At 43.9% G+C, this 26,847-nt stretch overlaps 1 protein-coding gene across 4 annotated transcripts in view; it reads right to left on the bottom strand.

Moving 5' to 3' along the window:
• Window positions 1-26,847, bottom strand: part of IKZF5 (IKAROS family zinc finger 5) — a 55,714-nt gene that overhangs the window by 4,794 nt on the left and 24,073 nt on the right. For all 4 annotated transcript variants that reach the window (XM_069239147.1, XM_069239146.1, XM_069239145.1 and 1 more), the window contains 2 exons: window positions 18,280-18,447; window positions 17,334-17,516 (listed from right to left, as the gene is read on the bottom strand). In XM_069239147.1, coding sequence (XP_069095248.1) covers window positions 17,334-17,516; window positions 18,280-18,412 — 316 coding nt within the window. In that variant the 5' untranslated portion in view covers window positions 18,413-18,447. The remainder of the gene's footprint in view (window positions 1-17,333; window positions 17,517-18,279; window positions 18,448-26,847) is intronic.

Genomic DNA, 26,847 nt, shown 5'->3' with positions numbered 1-26,847 from the left:
GAAATATGTATGGATGACCTCATTAGCCTTGAAAGCTTGAAAATTTTTATAGGTGGTCACATGAAAGAGATGCAACTATACCCAATCAATCAATCAGTCGACTTGTAGAGCACAACTTGTAATTCCTGAGATTATACACATGATCGGAGGGTACAGGGGCTCAGTCGAAGAGGCAAGTTTTCAGTGTCCTTCGCACGTCCTTTAGAGTAGAGAAATGTCTGAGGTGCAAGAGAGGCCGCTCCAGGCTTTGGGTGTGATGTAAAAGAAGGAGCGCCCTCCTGTACTGTGCATCATATGTGGGGGTGTGTGAGCCAGGCGAGGAAGTCGGAGCGGAGGAGTCCGGTGGATTTGTGGAATGTCAGGCGGTGGATGATGTAGGCAGGTTCAGAGTTGTGCTGAGCCTTGAACACGTGGGTGAGGAGCTTGAAGTGGCATCTCTTCTGGACTGGGAGCCAGTGGAGTTGTTTTGAGGTGGGGTTGATGTGGGTGTGAGGAGGGTGATACAAAATGAGTCTTGCTGCAGCATTCTGGATAGTCTGTAATCTTTGAACTAGGTGGGCCTCGATTTCCACATAGAGGGCATTTTCGTAATCCAGTTGAATGGTGACGAGGGCTTGGGAGATGGTGCATCTCACTTTTTGGAGAATCCACTTGAAAATCTTATGCAACATGCGCAGGATGAACAAGCAGGAATATTACACAGCTTTAACTTGCTGTCCCGGATGATATCGAGGTCCCTGGGCTGCTCTGCTGGGGCCATGTTTCTGTGGGTCACCAGGAAGCCTACCAGCAAGAGTTGTTGCTGTCCAAGATCAAGGCTCTCGCCTAGTCTGTTTTGAACTTGAGACAGTTGTCCCTCATCCAGTTGGAGACACTGGTCTTACATTGGTGGAAGTTGGATCTAGCGGCGGTGGAGTTTCCACAGAGCGAGATGATGAGTTGTGTGTCGTCGGCTATAGAATAAAACGTGCAGTGACCAACAAAATCATCCAGATTTTTTTAATTGAAATTTTAAAGACAGATACAAAGGGAGACAAATAGGCAATGCGTCATGAAATAAGTACATCCTTAAACAGGGTTCATCTATGACAACAGATTTTGTGACCAATTGCTGTACCATGCCCAATTTCACCACCAAGAAAGGCAAAAAAAAAACACGAGGGAAAATTAGAAAGCGGTGGGGGGGTTAACCCTGAGCAGCAACCTCACAATAGTGCGCAGACGTCGTGTGCAACCTACCTTAATATGGTGCATGGGCAGCACCATCTTCGTCCCTCCCAGCCTGCACGCCCATGTATATCTCCAGGACAGACCAAATGTCCTTAGGATGTGATCTCACAGGCATCGATTCCCAGTAAGCAGTTAAATTATGTTGACAATATGCCGTATCTTTAAGCCAGGTATCCTTCTGCGGGACAGGGCGACGTCCCCAATGCATCTCCACCTCTATCTTAGCTAAGAACAGCAGGAGCGCAGTTAATTTCTGTCTCTCCAGAGGAAACTACTTAACATATCCTAGCAGTGCAACTCGGAAATACTTACTAATCGAAGGTTAGTGATTTTGTCAATAGTGTCAAAGGCCGTTTGCCAAAACCATCCCGCTCCCGGGCAGTCCTAGGCTGAGTATAAAAAAAGTCAGGGCTTGGCACTGAGCATCAAGTGAAACAAGCATCATCTAGGAGACCCATCTTGTGTAGGTATTCGAGGGTTCAATATAACGTGTAAGTATTTAAAGTGGACTAAGCACAGGTGGTAGTCGGGCGATAGCACTCACGCTTAAGCACAGCAGAAGCACCACTGCCCCTCTGACATGGGAATGTCAGGGTCGTCCGACCACAAAAAACACCCAGATTCAAGACCAATCTACAGACTCTTATTGCAGCACTGCATCCCACTGCCAAAATGTATAGAAACAAAGGTGTTCAAAATCATGCCTGCTCTCCGGGATATGCACCTGCTAATGCTGGACGCAAGGCAGACTTCATAGCTTTGGCAACAATTGAGAATGGGATCAAGTACACCCTATCTTTCAAACACAGTAGTGCACGTTTCACAGTGGAGCTAGCCAGCTTTAAGAAGCCCAAGGCACTGAGGCAATCGTTAGTGGGTTGGACTTTAAGGCCTTGAACTCCCTGCAGATTAATCTTCAAGTGTAGTAATCCTAGTAGTTCTGTCAGGGCTTAAAAACGTGTTTTTTCCACTGCTGTCTTGGTTGTGCAACACTACACATCCACACATCATTGCTTGCAGTGTGATACTAAGTGAATACTCACCTTTCTATCTATTTGTTTTGAATTTGTTTTGAATGGTTATTCCGATGGGCTTATTTAGCACTTCATACTCTTTAAAATTAAAGAAAAAGAAACACACCTACGGCTCATCTCAACTGATATCACTCCACTGATGCCCAGCAGCATGCCTGCCACCTTCGAGGTCCCAGGCCTCCCCAACACACACACACACACAGCCATGGAAACGTCTCAAAATGCCTCAGGGCATGACCATTCAGAGCCCATCTTCTTTAACCTTGATATTGTTTGTTCCTGTCCCACTTGCAGAAATTGGGGTGTTATGACACAAAAAGATATCTGAAATGATCTCCTCATAATCTGTCAACAAATGAAAAACAGGTGCATATCTTCTATTGTGCTAGCTAATAGCAATCAAAAAGAGGTTTTCAAAATACTAAATGCGCAGGAATTTGTGTGAGCACCTTCAGGTAGTAGCACCACTATCCAAATCATTTTGTAACCAACTGGCTACTTATTTTGTTGAAAGTATCAATTTGGTCTGTTCTCCCAGTCTTATGCCACACTGCCTGGAGATTCTTACACTGACACACACTCTTTCCTTGCCTTCCCTTACTCCCCTGCCAAAATGGATTGACTCTGAACTCATGGCTCTGTAAATGAAATCAGACAGAGGACTAGAACTGGATTCTTTCTGGACTCGATGAGTGATCAACAATGTAAGTCTGAGTAATTGCATGATGGCTATTTGGGGGGGGAATAGGCAGAGAAATAACTCAGACAAAACGAACGGGCTGGTTGGTAGTAGAGGTAAGTACTGCCATCTATAATTCCACTCTTCTGCCACGGAACATGGCCTTTACCCTGTTCCTTCCTTAAGCGTAGAAATTGACTGTCAGTCACAACTTTCACACAAAGTTTCTAGTGTAGTCTCCTCGTACTTTTCCGCTGATATAAATATGCCTTCATTTGCATCTTTTAAAGGTGCTGTTCTGTAATCTAGGAACCAAATGGTTATCTACATATGTATAAAAACCTCTATTGTGGCAGTTGTAACCTATTCAAAACCAAATAGCAAAACTCATTACTTTAGCTACCTGTTTCTGTAGTGTAAAACTATTGCTTAACGACCAGCAGTGGATCCCAAACCATAACAGAATTTCTTTCAAACTTTCATGTCTCGTTCACAATATAGTGACCAGTTATAAGCAAAACTAGTGGTACATTTTGCTCCTTTAGACATAACTTGTTCCAAAAATCTAAAACCACCTGCAGTGCTTTCTCCCTTCTGGCCCGCATCCTATGGAATTAATGCCCTCATTAATTACAGGTCACATACTGCAACCTGTTTTTCAAAACATATTTAAAAGCAGTCAGCAACCTTTTTGCTAATGGCTTTCACTGCTGAGTCCCTTTTGGTGCCAAGATCCAGCTGTAGCGTATTTTAGACAACTGTGTATGTGTTCATGTGAATTACACATGCTTTATGAGAAACAACCAATTCAGGCCTCGAAAAATCTACTAGCCCACTCACTATGGCGAGTCATATTTTATCAGGTCGATCTTTTTTAAGGACCTACTCGCCCCTTCTGGCGAGTTGACAAAGAACAGGGGTCTGTTCAGTCAGAGCGTGGAGGAGCAGTAAAGATGCCTTTAAATATTGTTTTTTCACATTTACTCTGTGTTCAGAGACAGAGGTCAAAAGTCAGTTTGTATTACAATTAATTTTCCTTCTCACTGCAGAGTTCCAGGATTTTCTCAGGTTTTTCCAAGCACACATTTCATTAGCTAAGTCAACTGAACAAACATTTCCAAAATATATTTCAATAGTTGTGAAAGCCCATTGTTTGTATAAAATAAAACACTGCAACCCTGGACACTTTCGGAGCGGATCATAGCAAAGCCCAAACTGTGCACTTGCCTGTTCAAGAGCCCGTGTTTTGTTTGCTGCACATGAAGGGTACAAACACTGTGCTTTTGCATTGATTCTGCCAATAACTCCCATAGTGAGCTCAGTAAAACTGTCAAAGAATTTACAGACCCTGAAGTAGCTAAACAATATTGCTCTGATCACAGAACTGTGCAAGTGACATTGTCTTTTTTTTAATCAATCCACCTTCTTCCTTTCTGATACTTGGCACAGTTCCTATTTCTGCCTTGTTCCCAGTTTCCACTAGAAACATTTACTATCTTTTGTTTCTCTTCACCCCCACCCCCCCACCCACCCACCCACTCTGGTGTCCAAATTAGCTAACACCATTTTCTCAGGTTCTCCTCTTGACCCAGGCCCTGCAACAATTATTTTTCATCCCTTTCTTAAAAAACAACAGTGACCCCTATGTTCAGAGTACATTCGGTGCTGCTTCTTTGTGACCATTCCCTGTCCAAAGTTCTGAAGCATTAGACTAACAGTCTATGGTATCACTGAACATAATAATCTTCTGAATCCATATCAATCAGGGTTTTGTCTGCTATGAGGAACTGAAACATACTTGCTAGCACTGAGAGACAAACTCAGCCTCCTACTTACTGGGGTGTTAAAGCTTCCCTGGATCTCCTTGACCTGTGTGTAGTGTTTAATGTCTATCCCTCAAATTGGTACCCCTGTGTGCCTTGTTTAAAGTCCTCTCTAGATTTGGTCCTTGCCTGGCTTAAGTTTTTTTTTTAGTATATCTATTACTGCAGGTCATATGCCTTCTTTCAAATCCAACTTCAAACGGCTCTGGAGTCCCATTACTGATCATCCCCGAGCCCCCCTCTTTTCACCATCCGCATGATCCCTTCCTGAATCTTATCAGGTCTTTTGGTTTTTGATGATGGCATATGCGGTTAGGAATCTCCAGGAGCACAACAAGCTGGCAACCAGTGGAAATGGCCTATGTCCCCAACCTCATTGTTTAATTTCTAGTAGTCCATATATGATTGGGCCAATGGGCATGATCTCCTTATGATGGTGTGTTTGGAAGAGAAATTGCAGTTGACGCATGTCATCCAACACAAAATTTCATCACCAACAGAAGTCAACCATTTGTTTTGCCCCGCTCTGACGTTACGGAAATTTGGTTGTAATCTTGCGAGATTCGTGGATTGTGCAAGACTTGCCATTCATATTTTGTGGATCTCTGCTATTTAAAGGGAATTTCCCTACTGATCACATTAGTCATTGCAGTTCAATGAAGGAGGAAGTGGTAGCAGTGGAATTTGCTGGACTTCAAAAGGAAACCTCAGGACTTTCAAGTAAGACAGGTCTATAGAGAATCTGTGTTGCCAGAATTACTAAATGGGGGAGGACAGAAAGAAAGAAAGAGAGAGCGAGGGGGAGAGAGAGAGAGAGAGAGAGAGGGCGAGAGAGAGAGCGCTAGCTAACTTTGTGTCTTCTGGGCCCATCTCGGTTTTCAGAACAGAGTGATTCCAGTAAGGGAAGCAACAAACACTGAAAGTGAGAGAGGGCGTGCGTTTGGGAACATAATTTTGTCAGGCTTTTAAAAAGGTGGTTAGGGCTGACATAAGGCCGGCTTGAGAGCATTTTAGGAAGAAATCAATTCTAGTAGTGAGAGTGGGTTCACTTTTAAAAAGTGATCAATCCAACCATTGACAGACCCTTTGTGTGAGATTACCAAGAGAAACCCTACATGTGTTTTTATAACTCTTTTTATTGAATTGCAACCAGTCTCTTACCCAGTTCCTGCCCCAAAACTCCGGGAGGTCCCTAGGCATTTTACAGCTATATAATTGTGACATATGCTTTAATATTCCCACAACTGTCACTTTGAACCTAATGGTTGAGTCTACCCTATCTGTGTGAAGCCAGTCATTTATGGGCAATAATTGGAGGCCAGAGAGTAGTATCTGATGTCTACCAAGCCCAGTCCTTCATCAAATGGAGACTGAATGCATTTGGTAAATGCTACCCTGGGTGGTTTCCCAGCCATATGTAATTGGTTACATGGGCTTGCAGTGAAATGAAGAAACTCCCCGGGAGGGTGTGTAGTAATTTTGGAGGAGATATAACCATTGGGGCAGGGCAATCATTTTGAATGTGGCTCCTTTAAAAAGAAAATCTACCAGGAACCTGTTGGGACCAGGGGTTTGGCCCCTGGGCATACCACTGATTGCACTCATTTCCTACTCTGATACTGGCTGATTAATTCCCCTCTCCATCGTCAGAGCCTGGGAAGAAGTAGCTCTTTGATGATAGGCTTATGTACCACCTGGGGCATCAGTTCCTGTATTGCACATAGTTCTATAGATTAGTCCAGAAAGGCGATCACCACACTCTGGGGGTCTGTGACTATGCCTTGCTCTCACCTGTGGATGCCCAAGACAAATTTTGGTTTGGTCTCCATGCTGGCAAGCCAATATAACAGTTTACCAGCTTTCTCCCCTACATCATTTATTCTGTATTTTGTGGCAAGTACTGCCAATTTAGCCTGTCCCCAGAGTTTAGTCATGTCTAATCTGCGGAGTGCCAGGGGACCTGGGAATTGGGATACCTCACTCTTTAACTCCTCGACTGTCCTCTCTAATGCAATAGCTTCTGCACGCTTTCCTATTTTAGATAGTGTGGTACAGGAGATAATGTCCCCTCTGATAACCATCTTAAGAGACTCCCAGAGTGGTATGAGCTAGAACTGAGCGCTCGTTAAGGTTGAGGAATTGCCTCACAGCCTCTCGAGCTGCCTCTTGAAATTTGGGCTCCCACTGGAGCCAGGCAGGCAAACTTCAGTTCACAAACAACCCCCACATATGAAATCTGACAGTCAGTTGAACTGGAGAGAGGTCAAACTTTTTGGAAGGATCCTAGGGTCCGTGACCTTCTGGAGCAAGAATATAATCTAATATAGATTGGATGCAGTTGTTATGGGAGTAATAGGTATACAGGAGTGTCTGTGGTTGCTTGAGTTGGCTAATATCACAGATGCAGACTGATTGCATGCAGGTCCTGAGGGGTGTTTTCCTAGCGCAGGAGGATGAAGTATTGGAGTCCAGTCCACTACCCACGACGGAGTTAAGGTCCCCATCTCATATCACTGTGCCAACCAGCAGTTTGTGCAAAAGCACTAATAAGTCCGGAAGTGTGTTTTTTAATCAGTGCGGGTGAGATATATATGCTAGAAATATATCATACTTTACCCTTCAGCATACCCATAATGATTTCCCGGTGGTTCAGGGGATCGTGAAAACCTCTTGTCACATCAAAAGGGAAGGTGTGGAGAAGAAGGATCGCTTGGTGGCAGGCTTTATTCTGCTACACTGCATCTGTGGTGCTTGGCGCTGCCATTCTGTGTAGAGCAGTTGGAGCAAGAGAAGCAAGGACTGTTGGTAGGCCTGTGTGATATTTTGGAGGTTGTTTTGGTCTGTGCCATGTACAGAGGCACATAAGGCTTTTTCCCTCTTCGGTACAAACAAGGATGAGATGTGTGCTAGACAGATACAATGGTGCTAGCCTACAGTTTCCCTATAGGTGTTAGCTTGTGAAATTGTGAAGAAAGCAGGTTTGTGCTGTGATAAGGGTGCTTGAGCCATTGACTGCAGCCAGCAGGCTGTCATTTAACTGCACTGCTGGAAGGTGTTAGTCCTGGTGATTTTTGGGCTATCAGCAATAAACGAGCATGCCAGTGGTATATTATGGTGCAGAGGGACTTTGAAAATAGCTCACCACCTCTGGTCCTCGGCATACCCACAGCCACAACATCAGACCTCAGACATCAGACTAAAAAGTGTATTAAATAAATAAATAGTAATAATAATAACAATAAAAAAGAACACAAAGCAGCAGGACATTTCCATCTATGCACCCAGGACCTGAAACAACATCCTTATATCCACCAGGACCACCCAAACACTTCTCCAATTTAGGATGGTCTCAAAAACTCACCTCCTTAACCCCTTTGCTGCCAGGCCTTTTCCCCTTCAGGTGCCAGGCCTTTTTTTGGCTATTTGGGGCAGGGCGCGCTTAGGCCCTCATAACTTTTTGTCCACATAAGCTACCCACACCAAATTTGCGTCCTTTTTTCCCAACATCCTAGGGATTCTAGAGGTACCCAGACTTTGTGGATTCCCCTGAAGGAGACCAAGAAATTAGCCAAAATACAGTAAGAATTTTGTGTTTTAAAAAAACAATTGGAAAAAGGGCTGCAGAAGAAGGCTTGTGTTTTTTTCCCTGAAATTGGCATCAACAAAGAGTTTGTGGTGTTAAAATCACCAGCTTCCCAGCTTTCAGGAACAGGCAGACTTGAATCAGAAAACCCAATTTTTCAACACAATTGTGGCATTTTACTGGGACATACCCCATTTTTACGATTTTTTGTGCTTTCAGCCTCCTTTCAGTCAGTGACAGAAATGGGTGTGAAACCAATGCTGGATCCCAGAAACCTAAACATTTCTGAAAAGTAGACAAACTTCTGAATTCAGCAACAGGTAATTTGTGTAGATCCTACAAGGGTTTCCTACAGAAAATAACAACTGAAATATAAAAGTATTGAAATTGAGGTGAAAAAAACAGCCATTTTTCTCTACGTTTTACTCTGTAACTTTTTCCTGCAATGTCCGATTTTTTAAAGCAATATACCGTTACGTCTGCTGGACTCTTCTGATTGCGGGGATATATAGGGCTTGTAGGTTCATCAAGAACCCTAGGTACCCAGAGCAAATAAATGAGCTGCACCTTGCAGTGGGTTTTCATTCTATACCAGGTATACAGCAATTCATTTGCTGAAATATAAAGAGTGAAAAATAGGTATCAAGAAAACCTTTGTATTTCCAAAATGGGCACATGATAAGGTGTTGACGAGCAGAGGTTATTTGCACATCTCTGAATTCTGGGGTGCCCATACTAGCATGTGAATTACAGGGCATTTCTCAAATAGACGTCTTTTTTACACACTGTCTTGTATTTGGAAGGAAAACATGTAGAGAAAGACAAGGGGCAATAACACTTGTTTTGCTATTCTATGTTCCCCAAAATGTGTGCTTTCCAGCAAAAGTGCAGGTTTGAAGGGCATTGTGGGTAAGGAAATGGTGCGGGTCCATGTGAAGCACACCACTCTGGAATCAACTAGATGTTTAGTTTTCAGATGTGTCTAGGTCTTGTGGATTTTTCTACATGGCAGCGTCCCTAAGTAAAAAACAAGTGCAGCCCTCACCATTCCAAGTGGGACGATTTTGAGAGTTACCAAGCTCTCATGGCCCAAATGTAAAACAAAAACAAAAAAAATCAAATGTCCTCTTGCTTGCCATGGGGTAAGATGTTTTAGTGTGCGGGGGAGAGCTGAATGACTGTTAGCCCCTTCAGTTAGGGTGAGGGCATAACCAGGCTCATACTGGTTGGTAGTCACCACCCCACTATTTTTTTTATTTCATGGCATCTAGTAGACTTTCTGCCCCCGGGGGTGTGGATCGGGGTAAATTCCCCTTCTGCCCACAGGTGGGCAGAACAACGTTGGCCCCATTTATTTAGGGTGGGGGTATGGCTATAACCCCACCCTCTCATTTTGAAAAATCTTCCCCGGTCTCTGGTGAGCTTTCTGCCCCCGTGGGGGCAGATGAGCCTTCCAAAAATAGACCGATCTGCCCCCGGGGGGCAGAAAGGGCCTAAAAATAATATGGCCCCCTAGGGAGCGACCCTTGCCCTTCGGCTAAGCAGCGCGATGGGAGGCGATCTGCGATCGCGTGCTGACATCATCAGATGTCACAGGTAGGGGGTATCGGGGGGGTTGGGGTGAAAGGGGAAGTGATTCCCCTTTCATCCCTGACGGGGGTGTGGGTCCCAGGGGGGGAGCGCTAGCGCTTCCCCCGTAGGCCCAGTGCAGGACAAGTTGGCCTCGTCCCAGGCACATGGGAACCGTGTGCTGGGATGAGACCACCTCGTCCAAGGCACCCGAGGGGTTAAAGAGCACATCACAATGCATTAAATGTCCATAAACCAGCTACTTCTCCAATCTATTTGCTGACTTTATGCTTATCTTTTACCCTGTACAGCACACTGCCGACTTTTTACTAGAGATAGAGAAACCATACATACACATACCAGGCTCCGTAAAATCTACTCGCTCACTCACTATGGTGAGTTATATTTGATCAGGGGCAGCTATTTATTAGGCTCTACCTTCCTGTTCTGGCGACAAAGCTTGAGCTGGCAAAGAACAGGTTTCTGTTTATTCAGTAAAGAAGCAATGAAGATGCCTTTAAATCTTGATTTTATCTGGTCACAGTTGCTGGGCGCTCAAAGACAGAGGTCTAACGTAAGCTTATGGCTTCTTACAAACTGCTGCTTATTTTATCTTGGAGACTGGGGTTTACTTTTCTTTCTCTGACAGCAAAGTTATAGGATTTTGTAAAGTGAACAATCTGAAAATCGTGTTTGGATACAGGGAGTGTGAAATGAATAACCCACAACATTTAATAGCTTGTAAATTAACTGTACAAATAATTCAAAATACATCAGCAGGGAGGAAATCACAATATTCGCAATTCTGAAGTGTGACGGAAACAAATATTTTTAGTAGGATCAAAACAAACCAGGACACTTTACTTTGTAATGGAAAATGATTTAAAAAAAACTGAAACCTGATTTCCACACATTATCAATTGTATGCTATATAAAACTGCACATCAATAGGAACGTTTGTAGCCATTTCAATGGAAGCTGCACTGTCTGTAAAGGATAATGGACTACCACATCATGCTTTACTAATCCATTCATTAAATGTTTGAGTCTTCAAACATGAATTGAGAAACATTCCTGCCCCTACCCTGATGACAATGCTATTAGTGAACTAAGAGCCACATAAGCGGTTATGTGTACACCCTGTATGTGGACTAGATTCTTATATGGAGCAAATGTTTAGACTATGAGATTTAAAAAAAACATTTTTTGCACAGCAGATCTGCTGAACTCACATATGTGTAGGTGCTCTCATATGTGATAGTGAAAATATGAAATAAAATATTTGCCTAGGATCACACATTTTGAGACCAGGTTATGGGTTACGTGCATTGTAGTCAGGTAGAGCAGATTATTCTAGTCACTAGACTTGCAGGTTTGGTAACATTTGTATTATTTTTCTAGCTTGTGTACATATTATTTATTACAAGATGTGATTTTGCAGCAAGAAAACACCTTGATGGCACATATGGAAGGCCTCTTGGTGGTTACTGACTAATCAATCTATACAGCAGTAGTGGCAAGCTTTATGCAATGAGGTAAGGTAAAAGCTAAAAGGTCCCACCTATCAGAACTCCCGCCCCTCGCTGCAAGGGAAGATGAGTCTAAGGTGGCACAAGCTACCACACTGAATGGCAAGAAAAGTGCCCAGAAGCACAACAATGCTGAAGACAGTAGAGAGCATATCGCATATGCTCATCTGGGCTTTGTTGCATCCCTAAAAAGAGATGTTACCAAATTTACCATAACACACACAGTCCTTCTTTGGGGGCAGAGAAAGTCCATGAGAACTGGAAAGACGAATCCTGTAGAGGGCTGGAGTTTGTCCATGGATATGATTTTTCTAACTCAGGGATGAGGAAGACGCATTCTTGAAGGCTGTAGAGAAGGCTTTGAAAAGGCATGCAAGTGGCTCCCAATTTTCTCTTGAGTCCTATGAGTCAGAGTTGGGGGATGACCCAACTGAGGAGGAAATGAAGGAAGAGCAGGATGGGCTTTTTAATCTAGATGATCTGTATTGTCTCAGATCAACCGAGTGGGTCCCTTCCGAGAAAGTGGCATGGTACGTTAAGCAGAGGATTAGAAAGATGATCGCTAAAATGGTGTGCAACTGATCATCCTTGTGCTTTGATGGAGGTCCAGGAGGCCAAGACTGCGAAGATGGCAACTTGGAAATTTTTCAAGGGACCCCACGAATGGCAGGGAGGTACTGGCAGCTTTTCAAGATAAGCTGCTAGACCTTGCATGCCTTTCTAATGAAGATACTAAAGATTTTGGAAGCCTTTAGTGCCCCAGTGAGGATCTGAAGGCTCCACTGGGGTGGTGTTCAGCATACCATATCTATGTGGTTCATGTGGGACCGTAAATAAGCTGATTTATTGCCAGTGGACATAGTGCCACTGAAACCGGGTTGGCTCTTTAGAGTCAATGTCCTGATTAAGGCACAGAGATTTCAATTTAAAAAGTATTTAGTCCCAACATTTTGGATAGAGGCAGACATGGTTAGGGGTGTTTATACAGCAGCTTTCACAGCCAGGGTCCTACAGATATCAGGGCTCTGAAGGGGAGGCTATGAACTGGACCAGTGAAGATTTAGAGGATAAGGAACAGCCAGGGTCACTTCCATAGAGGCCCCTTCTGGGGTACAGCAGGTGAGCCTGACACATTTTCCCCATGTAGATCTGGAGGTAGAGCAAACCAATTTCTGGTAAATGGGCATGCTCTTACAAGGCCACTAGGGTCTTGCGGATAGTCCAGGGTTTCCATCTAGAATTTCTGGCTCTCTGGTGTACAGTGGACTACAGACTGATAGCCATTCCGATACAGGAGTGGATAACAGTGGAGCAAGGGGAGATGGAGTGCAAAGACAAGGTCTGCTGCACCACTCTACGCAATACATATTCCTGAGCAATGTCTTCCTTGTTGAAAAAAGGACAAAGGGTTCATATCTGTGATAAGCTTTTACAAGATCAATATGTGATCAGTGTTTTGACACTTCAATATGATGGGCATCTATCTTCTAAGAGATGTTTTGCGATGCTGACTAGATGTTGCAACTGGGCCTGAAGAATAGGTACAGCACAGTACCGATTTTACTTCACACAGAAAAGTACCACCGTTTACCACGTGAGAACTATGTACAAATTCATGTTGCTGCTTTATTTAACATCCATACCCAATTGCTTCAGCAAATAGTTAAAGTAAGTCGCTTAAGTTTTTTATGTCAGAGGGTTCAGGCTTATAATTTATTTGCATGATATAAAGATCAAGATCTGGAGAGTTAAAGGATTAACAGAGAACAGATAACTTCTGCAGACTCTGTGTCTTCCCATCAATGACAAGACATGAGATCTGGTTATGAAGAGGACAGAGTTCCCAGGCTTTGTGGTGATGGATTTGGTGCTGGTGATCTTGAACTTACCGATCTGCAAGATAGCTGAGTTAAGAGAAGCTATGCAGTGTTGTGAAAGCAGACAGCATTTTGCTATGCCTTCTGGAAAGGGCACTGCAGCTATAAGCAGACTGAATTTAGGCCATTCTACGAGGGTCTCTGCTTTACAGTATCCTGAAGAGATGGAAGATTGTGCATTTTAAGAAAGGCCTGTATTACACAGAAAAAGTGACCTGTCACACAGGTCGCGGACAGAGCTACTCTAGTGCCTTCCCCACAATAAAATATGGAATTGGACGTCAGCAGGCAGGGCTGAGACTCTACATCAATTGTTTAAAAGGGATGGTAGGGTCGTTTGCAACAAGGTCCTTGAAATGGGACAATTCAACGTGCTCTATCCTAGGCAATGTTACTGCAATCATGGAATATCAGTGGGGATGGATGTTGATTAGCCAACTTCTACCTCTCGCTAATAGGGGGCATGCCAAAACTTCACACTGTGGAAGATTAACCAACAATATATTGATTAATAATGGGGTGAAATAAGACCATTTGTTGGGTCAAGTATTATTGTACCTATTCATTGCTGGCCTGACAGCTACTACTTCATAAATTATCCTTCCCCAAGGTTGGAAGAATGCATATGGAGAGATTGTTTCCTGATTATCTTGCAGCACTTGATGCAATGCTGGCTGCAAGGTAAGATCGATGCTTTTGCTGCATATTTTCTTGCCAATAAATAGACTTTCGGTTACCAAAACACAAACGTTTTGATGTTTGGGAAAAAGCATTGCAAAACAGGCTAGAATATCCACATTTGGAATAACCGCCAGCACAACATTATCATGAGTTCCACAATAGCAAAAAACACTTACTAAAGTAATTTACACTGAAGGGTGATGGAAGGGAAAGGTGTTAATGATATTCAAAAAAAGTATATGGAGCACTTTCAATTAATGTGTTGATTAATGCTAAAAGCATAATTACCCATTTGGCTCTCTATGTGAGTGAAAGTATAGTGTTTAACGGAATTATCAATTTATGTCTATTGGAAGGTAGAGTTATTAAATTGGCCCAAGGATGCCTAAATATTCACTGTTGCAAGCCATAAGACCCAAACGTCAGTGCTCCCGGGAACATTTGGCTATGAGACGAACTATCAATTTTCTTAGTAACATCAATGAAGAAAACTTTCTTGTGCATGCATATTCACTCTAGTTGGCTCCGAGCCACAATGCTTTACGCCGCTTGACTCGGTGAACCTATTTTCTGGTATAGGAGTTTGCAAAGAAAAGCATTGTTTTTCAACAGACAATATCTGGATTAGTAAAGAAAGAGCTATTATTTGGTTAGCTAAAGATTATTTGGGCACTAAAATGCCGCAGGACTATATATATCAGATTTCCCAGACGTTAGAATGCGCAATTAACAACTGAAATGTAGGATCAGGGTAAATGCAGTGTGGTGACTAAAGGGAATGTCATTTGTGGTAGCAAACAAAGGCGAGTGTGTACCTTCGATTAATTATGTTTTTAGTGCAGTTTATATTTTACTATTTTGTCCCCTGTTTCTCGGTGGCAGACTCTGTGGCAGTTATTTTTAACACACCACATGTTCTCCTGCTGACCATCTGCTATTTCAATGACCTGTTTTAATACCACGCCTTGGGCCTGGGAAAGATACTTTGGACAGGGCCTGTCTGCTTCGCACAAACATGTAATACAAAAGCTATGGCAAAACAAAACATTGACAAAGACAAAAGGCTGGCAGCAAACCCCAGACCAACTGACTTTGCCATTGCTTGTTTTTACAGGGGGACCAAGCTTGGCAGATCGACTCTTCAGTCTTTGTTCCACCAGTATTTCAAATTTTTAAAAAATGAAAGCCCAGGGATAGATATATACATATATATCAGCGGATCGCTGTACTGGATCAAAGGCAAGCGTGAAAAGTCCCTGCAGTTTACACCATTCCCTGCATCAATCTCTATGTTTGCATAGGTATCAGGTGCATATTATTTTGCCCCATCACTCCAAGGATGATCTTGGGGAAGAGGCTGCAGTGGGAATGCCACTGTTGATGGCACTGGAGGTGGGGGAAGCTCTGCAGGAGTAATGCACCTCACAGGGAACATTTAGCGATTAGGAACCTGAATAAGCATTCCATATCCTGTCACTGTAGGATGGTCATCAAGGAAGCAGCGAGGACCCCATGTGAATCACCCAGCTTCTGAAAGCCCAAACAATCCCAACTGGAACCCTGAAACACAAGGCTGTTCCACTGAGACATAGCAAACAACTGCGGGATTCCTAGCTGACTGAGTCCTTATCCCAGAATGTAATTTACACACACAGTTGGCTTCCTTGTGACAGGTCTGCTTACATCAAAACTGCCATCAGTATGCTAGCAGTGACAGCTGAGTGTGCTCTACTGTCATTCATATGCCTACATTAACAGTTTTGTCATCAAATTTTGTTGTTGTGTTTAGTTGGTTTCTAACTAGAAAGAATATGGTCAATCTTCACTTTGGAATTTATTTTGTACTGAAACTTATTTGGACTACAACACTCACTTTGGCATTGAAACTGTCTTGGCCCAAGACTTTTTCGGAGGTACACGCAGTCAGACACTGTTTCAGTGCACTCTGTAGCATTTTGTGGTATCCTTGAAAGTCCCCAATGCCACAAGTTTAAATGATTTTGAGGCAGATGGAAATTATTGTGGCGGATGGATTTCCAGCTAAGAAAACAATTGTGTTTTCCTGGGTTCTGTGTCTTCCATCACTAATTTTCATCACAAGTACTTTGTAATTTTTGTGGACCAATAACCTGTAAAAACGACGGACTTGACCAGCTTTCCCAACAGAACTTCACCACCACACTCAGAATCAATTGATAATCAAGACTACAGCCTCGGATCAAAATATGGCGTTCCTCTTGAAGAGCTAATGATTCTGAAAAAGTAACTCTGTCGCTAAGTAAAGAAATCCTAAGGGGGTGTTGAGTTGAACAACTCTAACAGCTTCCATTCCATGAAAATTAAGGGGGTTATTCTAACTTTGGAGGAGTGTTAATCTGTCCCAAAAGTGACGGTAAAGTGACGGATATACCACCAGCCGTATTACGAGTTCCATAGGATATAATGGACTCGTAATACGGCTGGTGGTAAATCCGTCACTTTTGGGACGGATTAACACCTCCTCCAAAGTTAGAATAACCCCCTAAAGGTGCCATAAAATCGAAGTGGCCTCACCTCAAATATTGTGCAAAAAAAAAAAAAAAGAGAGAAACCCCTCAAAACAAGGGAACAGGGTATAAGCAACAAAACAATATTAAAGATAACCCTTGCTAGATTATTTACAAAATAAATACACTCACAGTCACCACAATCAAACAAATTTTGTACCAATGGAATTTTGAAAAAAAAAAAAAACACATCGATAATGTAATTATATATTCATTAAAAAAAATCCTAAAAAAATGTCATAGTACGATCAATGTATCAAAATAATAAAGATAACATAAAAAAAAAAATATATATATATACACAGCTCAGCATTAGGAAAAGGGGGAGGATTTCTTTTTTAAAAAAAAAAACACTCCAGTTTCTTAATGAAAAGATAAACTTCTACTTAGTGTGTCATTGGATGTGGCCGAATATTTTCCGTGACATACTGAAATCGTCCATGCACTATGGGTTGTGTCTATATATTCTGGTCGATGCATTTCGGTGGTTTTAGATAATATGTACCACTTTCCTCAGGACAACTAAATTAGTTGACTCTTCCCAACCGAATAGCTCCTACTCTATATGACCACATTCTATTAATGGTTATGCTTGAAAATCATTATTCTCTTCTAGACCACAAGGCAACAAAAGAGAAATGCAGGCAGTACACAAAGAGGTACAATGAGATATTCAGGCACACAAACGTTCAGTAATACAGACAGCCTGACTGCATGCAGAACAAGCAGGTTGCACATCACGACCGCAGCAGCGCCAGGAAAGTGCGGAATAACTCTCCCACCTGTGTGGATTCGGATATGTTCGATCAGGCGGGCAGTCCCTTTGCTGGCGTAGGTGCAGTAGCGACATTTTAGTTTCCCGTCAAACGTCCTCTCGAACCCGTCCACTAACACTCCAGAGTGCTCATCGAGGGAAACTTCAACGGACGGGTGATCCAGCCCGTTGTGATCACTGTCTGTCCCAGCTGTCAGCAGAGCAACGCAACCAAGGTTAGCAACCGAGTCGGAGGACGCAGTGCACCCTAACACCACCCCACCCATTAAGAACTTAGGAACACTGGCCCAGTCAATCTTAACATAAAGGTAACACAATTGCATGATGCTGTTAATGGTAGTCAAACCTGTAAAGGTTCTAGAGGGAATCACAAAGTTCCACATTCTGTTAGGAAGCTAGGGACACTTCCCACAGTATCCCACCAAAAGAGGGGACACAACATCAGTATTATCCCTGCTAATGCAGTGATGTCTATCCCAGAGCTTGTTCCCATCACACTGCAGTACGATTCAGGGTAGGAATAGCTCTGTAAACGTTTCCTTCATAGACAAAGTAGCCAATGGTTACGCAGAGAACTCTCATAATCCCCTGCATACAGCACACTTAACTTGCTGGTAGGTTGTTGAGCAGGGGATTTTAGTTGGCTGTTGCAGGCAGTAGCAGTAGGTGATGGTTTAAAATGGAAGGAACCTGACACTCCTCGCTCTCTCATCCACCCATCACCTGCATCACAGACCAATGAACTATATTGCCAGCGTTTGTAGCCTTATTAGCAGTGTCTGCTGTAATACTGAACCTGAGTCATCCTGTGATCAGGGTCAGTGAGTTGTTAGCAGGTAGCATCCACAACCCCACTGGCTTCTATTGTGGTACTGGAACGGGTCCCCATGCATTGCCCTTATCCAATCTTGAAAAGCCAACCCCAATGTACTATATGTGTCGTCATAACACACCTCCTTGCAACGGCTCCGCCTCCTTCTCACCGCTGACTGCACCAGAGATCATGTTCACGTGGTGGGTCTGCTGTGTCAGGTATTCCTGAAAATCCTTCACAAAGTCCAGGGACTCTGGCTTCTTCTCACCCATAGTCACCTCCGGACCCAGCTGGCAACCGTTGCTGCCTGCAAAAGGAAAAAAGGTTACCAACTTGTCAATTAAATACCAAGCTCACTCCTAGTAACATCACAAGGAAGAAATGCGGTCTGCATTCCGGTTTCCCATACTGGAGGAAACCAATAAAGATCTGCCGAGGGCAGTATATAAAACAAGAAACCACATCCTGCATACTAGGGAAAAATGATTTCCAAGAACAATAAACTTTGCAGTTTGATGTTTGTTGCAGATTCATGTGCTATCCCCGCCACCTTCCAGATCTGGAATAGAACTGCCGGCATGATATATGCTGTGACCTGCAATCACTAGCAGGTCAGCCATCCACACTTTTGAGGTCGGTATATTTCACAGTACACAGAGACAGCAATAGTCTTGTGAAGTGCTATATGGACGTAGGTTGTTTTTAATAAACACAAAGCTTTTGGGCACGGACGTGGGGAGTACAAAAGCAGACTCACTACAGTGCTGACATGAACACAAGAAGCATTTGTTTCACATAGACTGGCTGGGGCACGTGAATGCACAGGTAGCAGAAAGCTGTAAAATGCAGCTTGAATCTGATGTAGATTAGTGTTTGGCATAGAGTAGCAAGTAACCAACAAATGTACGAAGTCAGGGAAAAGATGGCTCACCAGAAAAGATAACTTCATACGACTTGTCCAAATTGAGCATCGTGGAGGGCATCAAAGCAAAAACACTAGCTCGAGATGATGGCAAGTGTGAGAGGCACGCACCGCTTTACGTATCTGAGCAACTACTACTTTATTTCACATAGGAATGTTTTAGTAGCTGGACCCTGTTGTTACTTGCTTTCGGCATATGTGCTTACTGACTTTAAAATATGCTTGCCCTTTTTTACTTAGCAGAGTTTGGTGGGACAAACGTGTTTCAAATGAGCTGCCCTCCACCGCAGAGCTAAGTGTAGGAATTACTGAGGAATGGAGCTATCCAAAGTTCCCTTGCCTCCCTCCCCTCACTGCACATCGCGCCTTCTAAATAAAATATGCATATACGTATATGTCAATAGCATCACTAATGTACAGCTCAAACTATAGGGTGAAAAGACTTGCTTCTTTAATTCTTTTGTAACTCGATAACATCAAACCTTCACATATGAATGTCGCATGGCTGTGGTTCAGCCAAAATGTACTTAGCCCTACTAATTCCTCAAGGCTGAAACACTAATTGTAACATAAGTACACATACATTTACAGTGTATATTACATCAAGAAAATACCACTGTATTATAATCGTACTTCGTAGAGTACGCTGTTGGGGCATAACAAACAACACAGGAAACATAGAAAAAGGTGAAACTGAGAGGCAGTTGCTACTGGTGATCTTGTACTAAAAGAAGCTTGTGGACAATGCTATGCCAGATGTATGAAGTCTTCCTCTGGCCGCCCGCTACTCACTCATGTGGAGTGGGATTGTAAGCCTATCCTGCATAGATCTGCTGGAGTGTAGTATGTCATGTGGAGATTTGAAGTTTTGATGCAAAGTCTAGTAATGGATGTCAAACGGGCTGTTTGCATACAGCAAAACCTCCACTCCTTGTCCATTACCTGTATGTGCAATTCCTAGGTTCATTTCACTCTAGAGTTAGCAGTGGTGCTGGAGGCCTCTTTCTGAGTGGTAGTGTACAGGGTGGTCACCATCAGGGCGTCTAATGATTTGAGCGCGGTGGTCACAGAAGAGAAATCAGGTGTATTGGCCTTGAGTGGGGCCCTGAGGCAGGAATACAGGAAAACATCTAGGGCCAGATGTAGCAAGCCTTTTGCGCCTCGCAAACTGCGAAAGACGCAGTTTGCGAGGCGCAAAAGGCTTGTCGCGATGCACAACCTCAAATTGCGAGTCGGTACCGACTCGCAATTTGAGGCTGCGACTCACAAATAGGAAGGGGTGTTCCCTTCCAATTTGCGACCGCATCGCCATGCTGAGTTAGTTTGTGACCGCGAATGCGGACGCAAACCAACTCGCAGTTACCATCCACTTGAAGTGGATGGTAATACATTCGCAAAAGGGAAGGGGTCCCCATGGGACCCCTTCCCCTTTGTGAATGCCACAAAAAATATTTGTTCAGAGCAGGCAGTGGTCCTAAGGACCACTGCCTGCTCTGAAAAAACCGAAACCAAATGGTTTCGGAATTTTTCTTTTTGCAGCTCGTTTTCCTTTAAGGAAAACGGGCTGCAAAAAGAAAAAAAAAACTGCTTTATTCAAAAAGCAGTCACGGACATGGTGGTCTGCTGTCTCCAGCAGGCCACCATCCCTGTGAGTGCCTAGACTCGCTATGGGGTCGCAAACTGCAACCCACCTCATTAATATTCATGAGGTGGGTCTTTGCGACCCCATAGCGAGTCGCAGACGGTGTCTGAGACACCTTTCTGCATTACATTTTGTGAGTTGCAAATTGCGAGTCGCTAGTACTCGCAATTTGCAACTCGCAAAATGTATTCTTGCTACATCTGGCCCCTAGTGTGTGTGTTGTCCATCCCCCCGGGAAGGCAATTTGTTCACGAAACATACCGTCCTGATATAGGTCACCCCAGCTTTTTATTTTCATTCTCTTCAGTTTAGGCTGTACCATTGCATCATGTGTCAGGGGGAGGGATAGAGAGTACAGCAATGGACGTTTCTTCCCATTACAGAGAAGTTGCCAGGCTCGAACCTGCAGGAGATCGTGTCTAATTCACTTGATCCTGAGGGGCCACGCTGCCAAAGTGCCCTTGTAAGCAGAGAGGGCCAGGTATTGTCTGAGACTATAGCTGCATGAGGCATGTAAGGTGGAGAATGATACTAGTAGATTGCATATTCTGCTGGTGCATATAGATAACAGAGGTGTAAGTCTGGCGCTGTAAAACCCCATTGTATGTATGGCAGTGTTAATGTTTCCAAGGACAATCTGGACTGCCCTCCAGCCCACGCCAGCTGTATCAGTAGCAATTGCACTGTCCAAAAGAAGTCTCTCATAAGGGATTGGTAGCTTTCCAAATAAAAATAAAAACTGGGGGAGGACTACCATTTTACGAATCGGTATTCATCCTGCTTATGACAATGGAAGACGGATCCCGTGTGCTATCCTGTCCTTTGGGGCGGAGACAGCTCTGCCATAGTTCTCTCTGATCACAACGCTTGAGTCTCCGTCAATCCAGATCCCTAAAAATTTAACTGACCCTATCTTCCATATCAAAAGGAGGTCGAATGGGCCTCAAAGGCTTTCTCATAGGAAGGCACCAGATGACCCCCACAATTTCCTCGTTAAAAAATATGCTTTGCACAAGTATTTGCAGCGATACACTTTTTCAGGACAGAGAGGTCTTTTGTAGATCAGTGGTTCCCAACCTGTGGTCCGGGGACCCCTGGGGGTCCGCAAAGCCTCCTGAGGGGGTCCGTGACTGCTTAGAAAAATAAATAATATTAACAGATTAGGTCCCCAGCTTTCAGTAATGAGTCAGTGGGGAGTCCCAGGAATCCAATAATAATTCAGTGGGGGTCCCCGGGTTCCAGTATTGATAAAGTGGGGGTTCACAGATGTGAAAATGTTGGGAACCACTGGTGTAGATCGTACACTATTTGTTGTGTGGCAGTGGGAACTTTGGTGCCATATAAGCCTTCATAGTACTTGTGATAGTTGTTTAAAATGCTGTGAGCTGTGACATGCATCTCCCTTACCTTGTCAACAATATTCGGTGTGTAGTCTCCCCCCTTCCCCAGGGTTTTGGGAACAAGGTTACCAGCATCGTACCAGGCCATTCCACCTTGCCATATCTAGGGGTCGTGGCTTGCCTGGTCAGAAATTCAATTTCTTGGTCTGCATAGTCAGTATACTACACCTTTAAACTTACTTCAGCTAATGTAGGTTTGTTACGCCATTCACTTTCCAGCGTGCTGATGTCGCACGCCAGCAGTGTCAGCTGGTGGCGAATGGAATTTAGTATTCTGTGGCATTCCGAATTATGATGCCTCCTCAGTAACCACCCTGCATCCCTCCCAAACCATGCACTTGTCAAGTACTGAACAGAACCGTCATTTGAAAGTATTCCAGGATATCTCGACAGGAGAACATCTTTCAGGGTGTCTGGGAATATGTGCCTGTAGAGGGGGTGATCCTGGCATCCCGGGATGTCAAGCAGTAGCATAACTGGTGCGTGATCAGAAAGGGTTTGTGCCAGGTGATGCACCCCGGTGGTTACAAATGCTATCATAAGCAGACAAAAGCCAGAAATCCAGTCTGGGCCATATGGCATGTATTGAGGAAATAAACAGGCCTCTGCAGGTTTCCCCTTTCCCTATATCTAGTATGACAGTTATGTATTAGTGCGTGATCTTTTATAACTGATATAGGAGCTGAGGGCACACACTATAGAAATATGGTGCCCTTACCAGCCTCCCTAAATAGTATTATATTGGCCTGGTGAGTCTGACATTGTGCATATGTGGCAAAACTGTGTCCCCCATCATATCAGAACTGCCACTCCTATGGAGCGGGTAAAATATTAGGAAAAATAGAGGTGCAAAGTCCGTTTTGCCAGGAGTCGCATTTCAGACTGGGGTGTGAAATGGGTTTTTTGAAGTAGAGCCACTTCCCTTTGTGTAATGCCAAGTATTACAAGAGGGCCTGTTAAGTCCTCTGACATTGCATGTGAGGCAACGCAGTTTGATCATCAGCCTACACAAAGTGTGGAAACACGAAAGTGCACAATGATCTGCATATTCCTTTGATGGGAGCTCGTACAATAAGCTGTGACGGTACAATCATCCTTCACATTGCTCATGTTGCAGATCTATCTGGAGATACTCCACCCCCCCACCCACAATGGCGTACCCTAACTGGCCAGTGAACTACAGCCATTCCTTTTAGAAACATATCACAAAAAACAGACAAACCAAACTTTGAAGCAGGTAACTCCCAACTTTCAATAACCTGTCGTCATGTGGGGATCTCCCAAGGGAGGCAGCCGAAGGGCCTGCACAAACCTCCGAACTGGTGAAGGCAGCCAGAGGGATCAGGTTAAGTCCCAACTATGATGACATATCGGTGAATCTGTTTCAGGACAAGGGGCCATCTAGCCATTAAGTGTGTAAACTCACTGGAGTCCGAAAGCTCGGCAGTTCCTAGTGGCAAGGTCATGGTACAAGTCTTAAAGAGTTCAGCCACTGAAATCCGCAGCCATTTATGGTCATCGGATCAAAATCCTGTATCTCCCAGCATCATTTGAGGAGACTTTTCAGGTACACTGAAGCTGCCTTTGGGGGTCAGAAATACTTTTTTTTGGCATTCATGGTCAGTTCGTAAGCATGCTGGATACAGCATAGCATAGTTTAACCCTGCCTTTTGTAGCTGTCATGTAATGGGCAGGTACTTCTTTCGTGGCAAATGCACGTCAATTGTAAAGTCAGGAAAAAGGTGATACCATTTCTTTGGTAGTTAAGCTCATTTTTCTTTCTAGTAAACCTGAGATTGGAGTTGTGGTCCTTGTAATTTAGGAGCTGTATCATGATGGGGCATGGAGGGGCACCTGATGGTGGTCGTGTCTTCAAAGATCAGTGCACCTGCTCCACCACTGGCAAGGTGGAAATAATGTGAGCTCCATAGAGGGACACCAGCAGTGTTTCCACACAGAGCTCCACTATGCTAGTGTTTGTGAGCTCCAGGACCCCATAATGTGCAGGTTGTTGCTGCGTGGTCACACCTCAAGGTCTTCATTTTCAGTTTGGATCTCTGTCAGGACTTTTTCCAAATTCAAGCGTTTGGTGGAGACTTGCTTCAGCTTATCCTTTGCATCAGAAATCCACTTGTCTGTTGTGGCAATGCGGGCGGCTTGTTTATCTACTTGAGCCAACATGGAGTCACTACGTTGATTTAAGTTATCTATCGTTCCATCTATGAAAGACAGGCTTTGCTGCATGGCCTATAGAAGTGATGTTAAGTCTTTTTCATCTGGAGTCGTCTGCCTTCTTAGGGCTCGGATTTCCCCTGTGGTGCTGACATTTAGGGGTTTGGCAATCGTTTTGCCTCAAACGTGAAACAGGACTGGCTTTGATCAGGTTTGCCCATAATGCAAATGGTCACACCCTTCAGGGGGAATCAGCAAGTGGACCGATGCTCAGTGGTTATGGCACGTAGTGATTTCAGTCACCATGCATACGAGTGGGGGATAAAGGGCACTCTTGGCCTCTCTTCACAGTCTCAGGTGGTCAACAGGCCAGCTAGCGCCACCATAGTTTTGTCCCTAGTTCAGGAGCCAGGCTTTGTCAGCTACAGGTTTATAACAGTGTGTGTTGGTATCTGGCCCCCTCATAGGGTGGCTTGCAATGTTTCTCTGTTTGATGGTTCATATCTGTGAGGATACAGTCAGCGCTCCCTTCACCTGCAGCTCTGTCCTACCTTCCTCCCCTCCTCCCCCAGAAGCGGCCAGTCTCTGTGGTATAAATCAAACAACAGCGTCTGTTTTGTTAAGAGGTCCGGCTCACCAATGTTGTTGGAGATCCAGGTCTGCAGCTGCAAACAGGGCGTTACGGCTTTAATGCATCCCACAGTCGCTATCTTTTTTTGCCTTGTGAGTCTCACGCATTGCGGGCCTGGCCTGCCCAGCCGCTGCTTCTCAACTCTCTCCACCGTGCATCCCTCTCCAGAGTGTCAACCAAAATCAGTCCCTCTGGGCCAGGCAAAGCAAGTGTGTCAACGTAAGTGCCGATCAGATGGAGGGCACTCCGCCCACAGAGTCTGGTCAGGGGCCTCCAGCCTCAGGCACCCAGGCGGTTCTTCCAGCAGTTGCCTGCTTCAGGGTCTTCCAGGCCATTCAGCAGTGGGTTCTCTCAACACTGGCAGCCTGCCTCTTGCCTCGGTCCACTCAGTGTGGGTGTTGTGGGATGTGTTACAGGATTATTACCGGATATTTCATCCATGTCCGTCGGAGATGCACTAAAGTGCAGCCATCTTATAGTGGGTTCTCTAGCACCCACCTCAATAAGCCGATACTAAAAATTAACCTATTCCATGTATGGGCTACACTGCATCTTTTAATTGTTATTGAAAATAATAAACAATTGAGATATTAATAAGGCAATGACCATTCTGTGTTTCCTGGCTTTGTAAATGATATACCTTTATCTATGATGAATGTGGGAACACACGTTTGTTTCACATTGTTGGCCCATATGCCTCTCTAGCCTCAGAAGGCCTAGCTACTCATTCAACTACACTAAGGGTTGTGGCTACATTTGTGGATGCTCTTGCTTTTATTGAGGGATCTGTGGTGTATTCTGTATTTTCTTCTACACTTGGAGCTACCACTCTTCTGTTGACATAGATAAAGAAAGTTATGTTAGCTCCAAAACATTGTCAAAGGCAATAAGTGACATCATCCACGAGCGCTAATCAATGTACATACATCAGTATCTATCTGGTAGATGTAGAACAGCTGAAAGACAATGCAGCACTGTGCACTGCCTTTCAACTCAACGCCAAAAGCATAGCCAATAACTGATTGGAGAGGTAGCTAGGTCTGGAGAAGAAGTGGATTGTTACTGCGTTGTGATGTAGTGTTCTTTAAAGAGGTGTGTCTCTAGCTCTTTACTAAATTTGTTGGGTTGGGGCAGTCCTCATGGGTGAAAGACTTTTGTCCCAGATCCTGAATACAACGATGAAGAAGACCTTTTGCCTTGGTTATCAATTTTTTTAATCTTTTGGTCTCCAGTCACATGGTGTCTTGGCTGTAGGAGTGCTCTCGAGATGTGAGCTTATCAACCAGGAGTGCTAGGCTGTGATGGCTTTCTAAACTGAGAGGCTAGGTTTGAAGATGGCAATTTCTTTATGAGGACACCCCACTTTGTATGGACATCTACGGAGGCACTATTGTATGTTGCTTTACTAAGCTAAAATTTCTTCAGGTGTTGAAGGCCAATATGGCATTACTTGTTCTTCAAAGGGTGATGAAGCTCCTAGTCCTGGAGACCAGTCATTCCTGGGCCCGTCATTCCTTCATCAGTGACCTAGGCCCTCATAGTTTGGAATTATACTATCTAGCGAACCCAGTGAGGTCAGAGTTGTTTTTGCATCAAAGAGATTTTACTGCAAATACAAATGTTTTGCAGTTACTTGGCCTTTCAGCATAAACCTGCAACTATAAGAAAGTCACCATTCAATACTTTTGACCACATACAGTTCTTATGCTTTACCATTGGCAATGAAGGTAAAAGTAGTCAAGAATGTTTTGAACATTTTCAGTCAACAGAGTAGGCTGCTTTGTCAAACAAGATCTGTGTATCAAAGACATGTAACCAATTTGTGGAACTACATATGGATCCCTGAACTTAATTTACTTCACCTCCACTGAGGAAACTGGTAAAAACGTACAATTTTCACCTCTTTTTGCACTAAGAAATGTTTTCTATTGTGAACAAAG

Source organism: Pleurodeles waltl, chromosome 6 (assembly GCF_031143425.1).
Source record: "Pleurodeles waltl isolate 20211129_DDA chromosome 6, aPleWal1.hap1.20221129, whole genome shotgun sequence".
NCBI classification, from domain to species: domain Eukaryota; kingdom Metazoa; phylum Chordata; class Amphibia; order Caudata; family Salamandridae; genus Pleurodeles; species Pleurodeles waltl.
Note: the sequence above shows the minus strand (reverse complement) of the source record. Positions and strands in the feature narration are given on the sequence as shown.